This window comes from Alexandromys fortis, unplaced genomic scaffold (assembly GCF_014885135.2).
Source record: "Alexandromys fortis isolate MF-2015 unplaced genomic scaffold, M_Fortis_MF-2015_v1.1 scaffold_231, whole genome shotgun sequence".
Classification (NCBI taxonomy): Eukaryota; Metazoa; Chordata; class Mammalia; order Rodentia; family Cricetidae; genus Alexandromys; species Alexandromys fortis.
Genome location: NW_026068613.1, coordinates 352,326 through 356,552, shown reverse-complemented (window position 1 = coordinate 356,552; position 4,227 = coordinate 352,326). Strand labels below are relative to the sequence as shown.

The 4,227-nt window shown below is 43.9% G+C and overlaps 1 protein-coding gene across 1 annotated transcript in view; it reads right to left on the bottom strand.

Annotated features, from left to right (window-relative positions):
* Nucleotides 1-2,993, bottom strand: part of Jhy (junctional cadherin complex regulator) — a 63,698-nt gene extending 60,705 nt beyond the window's left edge. The window contains exon 1 of the mRNA XM_050133533.1: nt 2,671-2,993. Coding sequence (XP_049989490.1) covers nt 2,671-2,993 — 323 coding nt within the window. The remainder of the gene's footprint in view (nt 1-2,670) is intronic.
* Nucleotides 2,994-4,227: the final 1,234 nt, after the last annotated feature.

Here is a 4,227-nt window from a genome sequence, read left to right as displayed (position 1 = left end):
ATATTTCTCAGATATATATATATATTAAACATTCATCATAAAAACAAATCAACCAGGATGCTGGTGTCTACCCATGATCTTAGATAATCACACTGTAACATCTCTAGACTTTGGAATACCATGTAGCACGAGGCAAGGACATAATTATAAGCACAGAAAAAATGCTATTCTGTTAAATGAAATTAATCAGTCACTGAAGACTATGCCTTTAAACCACTATGACCTTAGGCAAATTATTTCTTCTCTGTTAGCTTCATTTCCCCAACTTTAAAGTAGGAACCACAACACCTTCCCTAAAGAATTACAGTATAATTACAGTGAGTAAAAAAGACTTTTAAAATCCCACAGTATTGATACTATTGTAATAGTCATTATTAGCAGTAGCTCTATCCGCAGTCGGTAATACCCCTCTCTAATGTAAAGGTGCAGGTTTCCAGAAAAGCTGGTTCATGATGCTGTCCCCTCTGCCCCTAGTTGATTCAACCAGTTTGTTTAGCTAAGGTCATCTTAAAACCTTTTCTGCCTTCAGCTGTTGTAGAATATTGTTTTAAGATGTGTTACATTTGTTCATGCTGTGGAACATTTCTTTAATGATGCAAAGATGTGTTGCGTTCTTTTATGTTGCATTTGTTTAACTCTGTGAAGCTGTGTTACTTTGCCTGTCTAAAACACCTGATTGGTCTAATGAAGAATTAAATGGCCAATAACAAGGCAGGAGAAAAGATAGGCAGGGTTGGCAGGTCAACAGAATGAAGAGGAGGAAAAATCTGGGAGGACAAGAGGTTGAGGAGCAGGACAAGGAGGAGGACTCCTGGGCCAGTCAACTAGCTACACAGCAAGCCACAGAGAAAGAAATAAAGAAAAAAATACAGAAACAGAAAAAGGTAAAAGCTTAGAGACAAAAGGTAGATGGGCCAATTTAAGCTAAGAAAAGCTGGCTAGAAATAAGTCACGCTAAGGCCTGGCATTCATAAGAAAGAATAGGACTATGGGTGATTTATTTGGGAGCTGGGTGGTGGGCCCTCAAAGAGCAAAAGAGTAAAAGACTTAAAAACAAAACAAAACAAACATAAAAACCCCAAACAACCAACTGCATTCAGCCTATTGGTGACAGCATTTATCAGTTTTTTTTCTGACTGTTTGTGACTCCCTAATATGAAGACAAGTTTCATTTAACTTGATAGCTCCAGTGAAATTAAGGAGAGGACAAAGGAAAAGCCTCAGGACTAGGTGCTAATTTTGTCTCTTAGAGACCTCTTTAAGACTGTCCACTCTGGATAGGTCCCTTGAGATGTGAAATGTGACCACATAGGTTTGTGGTCCATAGTCAGTGGATCTATTTTGGGAGGTTGTGGAACCTTTGCAAATTTGGCCTGTCTAGGAGAAGCAGGTCTTTGCAAGCTGGCCTTAATGGAAACACCCACTTCAGGGTCCACATGACTCTGCTTGCTGCTGGTTCTATGCATGAAGCTGCAGCCTGAGCATCCTCCATCAGAGACCAAGTCTCTCCAGTTTCCGTGTCTTCCCCATCATTACAGACTGTACCCTCTGAATCACGGAAATAATAAATTCTTCTTCCTCTGTCAGGTATTTTGTCATATCAATAAGAAGAGTTACCAACAAGAAGAGTTACTAAGACTGGTGGTTATACCTGGTGACATACACCCGGCTCTCCTGGTACCAGTGGCTATATTTGGCGACCTACAGAAGGCTCTCTTGGCACCAGTGGTTATACCTGGGGACCTATAGAAGGCTCCCCCTGGTGTGGGAGTCCCCTCTGTGTGCTATGATTACCACTAATGAATAAAGAAACTGCTTTGGATCTATAGCAAGGCAGAACTTAGGTAGGTAGGGAAAGACTAAACTGAATGCTGGGACAAAGAGGGCAAAGTCAGAGAGATGCCATGGAGCCTCCCCGAGAGGTAAACATGCTTAGACTTTGCTGGTAGGCCATGACCTCGTGGTGATATATAGATTAATGGAGATGGGTTAAACTAAGATGTAAGGGTTAGCCAATAAGAAGCTAAAGCTAATGGGCCAAGCAGTGATTTAATGAATACAGTTTCTGTGTGGTTATTTCAGTTCTGGGTGGCCAGGACAAATAAGCGGGTCTAAACTAGCTGGATGGCCGGGAACCAACAGCAGCCCTCCTCAGTACATCTCCTGGTAGGTACTCTAGGTATGTTCTTGAGGTTCCTACACCCAGTCAATAAGGTCAGCACTGCTTAATTAAAGAAGAGGAGGGCCAGGTAGTGGTGGTGCACACCTTTAATCCCCAAACTTGAGAGGCAGAGGCAGGCGGATCTCTGTGAGTTTGAGGCTAGCCTGGTCTACAAAGCCAGTAGGACAGCCAGGACTGTAACATAGAGATACCTTGTCTCAGAAAACCAAAACCAAAACCAAACCACCACTACCACCACCACCACCACCAACAACAACAAAAACCAGAAAAAAAAAAAGAAGAAGAAGAGGAAGAGGAGCAGGAGGAGGAGAATCAGGAGGAGAAAGACGAGGTGGGGGAGAATGCAGTGACGTCAAGAAGCCATATTGCCCTTAGTTGCTTGGAGACCCCCCTCCACACATTGCTCACTAGGACAGCCCATCCTTTCTCTCCTGGGAAGGTACCGGAAACTGGTCAGCATCAGTGCCTTTCACAGGCCCGTCCCTTACCTGAGGTTTACACCACCACGTGCTCCCAGGTTGTCCTTGCTGGCCCCACGGGCCGCTTTTCTCTTCACTTCCTCTTCTGTCTCACTGAGGCTTCCCTCCTCTAAGCTGTCAGGCTCCATATTTTTGTCCTGGATTTGGTCTTCAACTTCGGACTGGGACTTAATCTCTTGAGGAAGGCTCTCTGAATCTGATTCTAAGGAGTCTTTTGAAATCCGATTTAAGTCTTCTTCCTTAAAGGGTCTGCCCGAAGGCTGGGTCCTCAAGTTGTTATGATGGACAGGAGACTGAGTGGAGAGCTTGGGAACTGGTTTATATTTACTCATCCTGAAACACAGAAACACGGACGGGGAACACTCTTGTTAACAGAAGCAGTTAGCCGACATTTATGATTGTAGCTGTCAAAAGCAATTGCTTAAAAATTATATTTCTGCTACTCTGTGGCTTCTGAAATCATAATGTCAATGTTTGTCAAAAATGTCAATGAGCAAGAGAACCTTGTTATATTATCTGCAGGCTTTTGAATGCACCCTTTTGAGTGTATGAGCCAGGGAGGCCTAGTGGAAAAATGATTGTTTTTCTCTCTGCAGAAACACATCTGATTTAGGGCCCATAAGCAGCCCCGAGTAATCGAATGAGGTTTTATTGAGGAAATCAAATGGCTGCTTGAAAGCAGATTCTGTTTCCAGCTTCCAAGGGCTTCTTACAAACAAGCCAGAACAAAGCCAAATGGTTAATTGTGAACAGTGCTTTCCGTGGCTTTATTTCAAACGCCCAGGGCAAGTGTGTGTGTGTGTGTGTGTGTGTGTGTGTGTGTGTGTGTGTACATTCTGCTCAGCAGCAGCCACAGATGCACTCAGACAGGTTTAGGGTTTTATCATTTACAAAGTAACAGAGAGAAAAGCACGATTTCCCCAACCAGAACTGTATATAATACACAGACTTTCACTCCAAGACCAGTGTCTGCTACCCAGGATGCTGCCAGAGAGGAGTTTGTAACTTGGGGGGCTATTATATGGAGATCAGTCTCAGCTCAGTATTATACAGCAACATCAATGTCATCATAATGGTTTAAAATGTTCAATGAATGAGGTGTGTTGGAGCATGCTGGAAGCTAAGCGCTTGGGAGAGGGAAGGGTGAAATCGGGCCTTGGAGGGAGGCCAGCTTTGGCGGCATGAGAGCTTGTCTACAAACAAACAACAACAACAACAACAACAAAGAAACCCGAAATGCTGAACAAAAATGGTTTGTGAATCCCGTCACTGAATGACTCACAGCACGGGCTGGATGTCCACCTACCTGGAATAGATACTGTCCTTGAGAAAAGCTGTGTAGGTGGGAGACAGGCCTGCATGACAGCTAGGAGTTAGGGGAGTCCGTCCCTCCTAACTTACTTAAGAGTGTGATTCCAAGGGAGCCCTCACTGTCTCCAAGGGCTGCAACAGTGACCCACGAGATGATGGTTTACAGAAAAATGCTTTGAGTTTGCACAGGATTGGAAGATGATGGTTGGGGGGTGGATTTCCTTTCATCTCTACCCAGTGTTTCTCTTTTGGTTT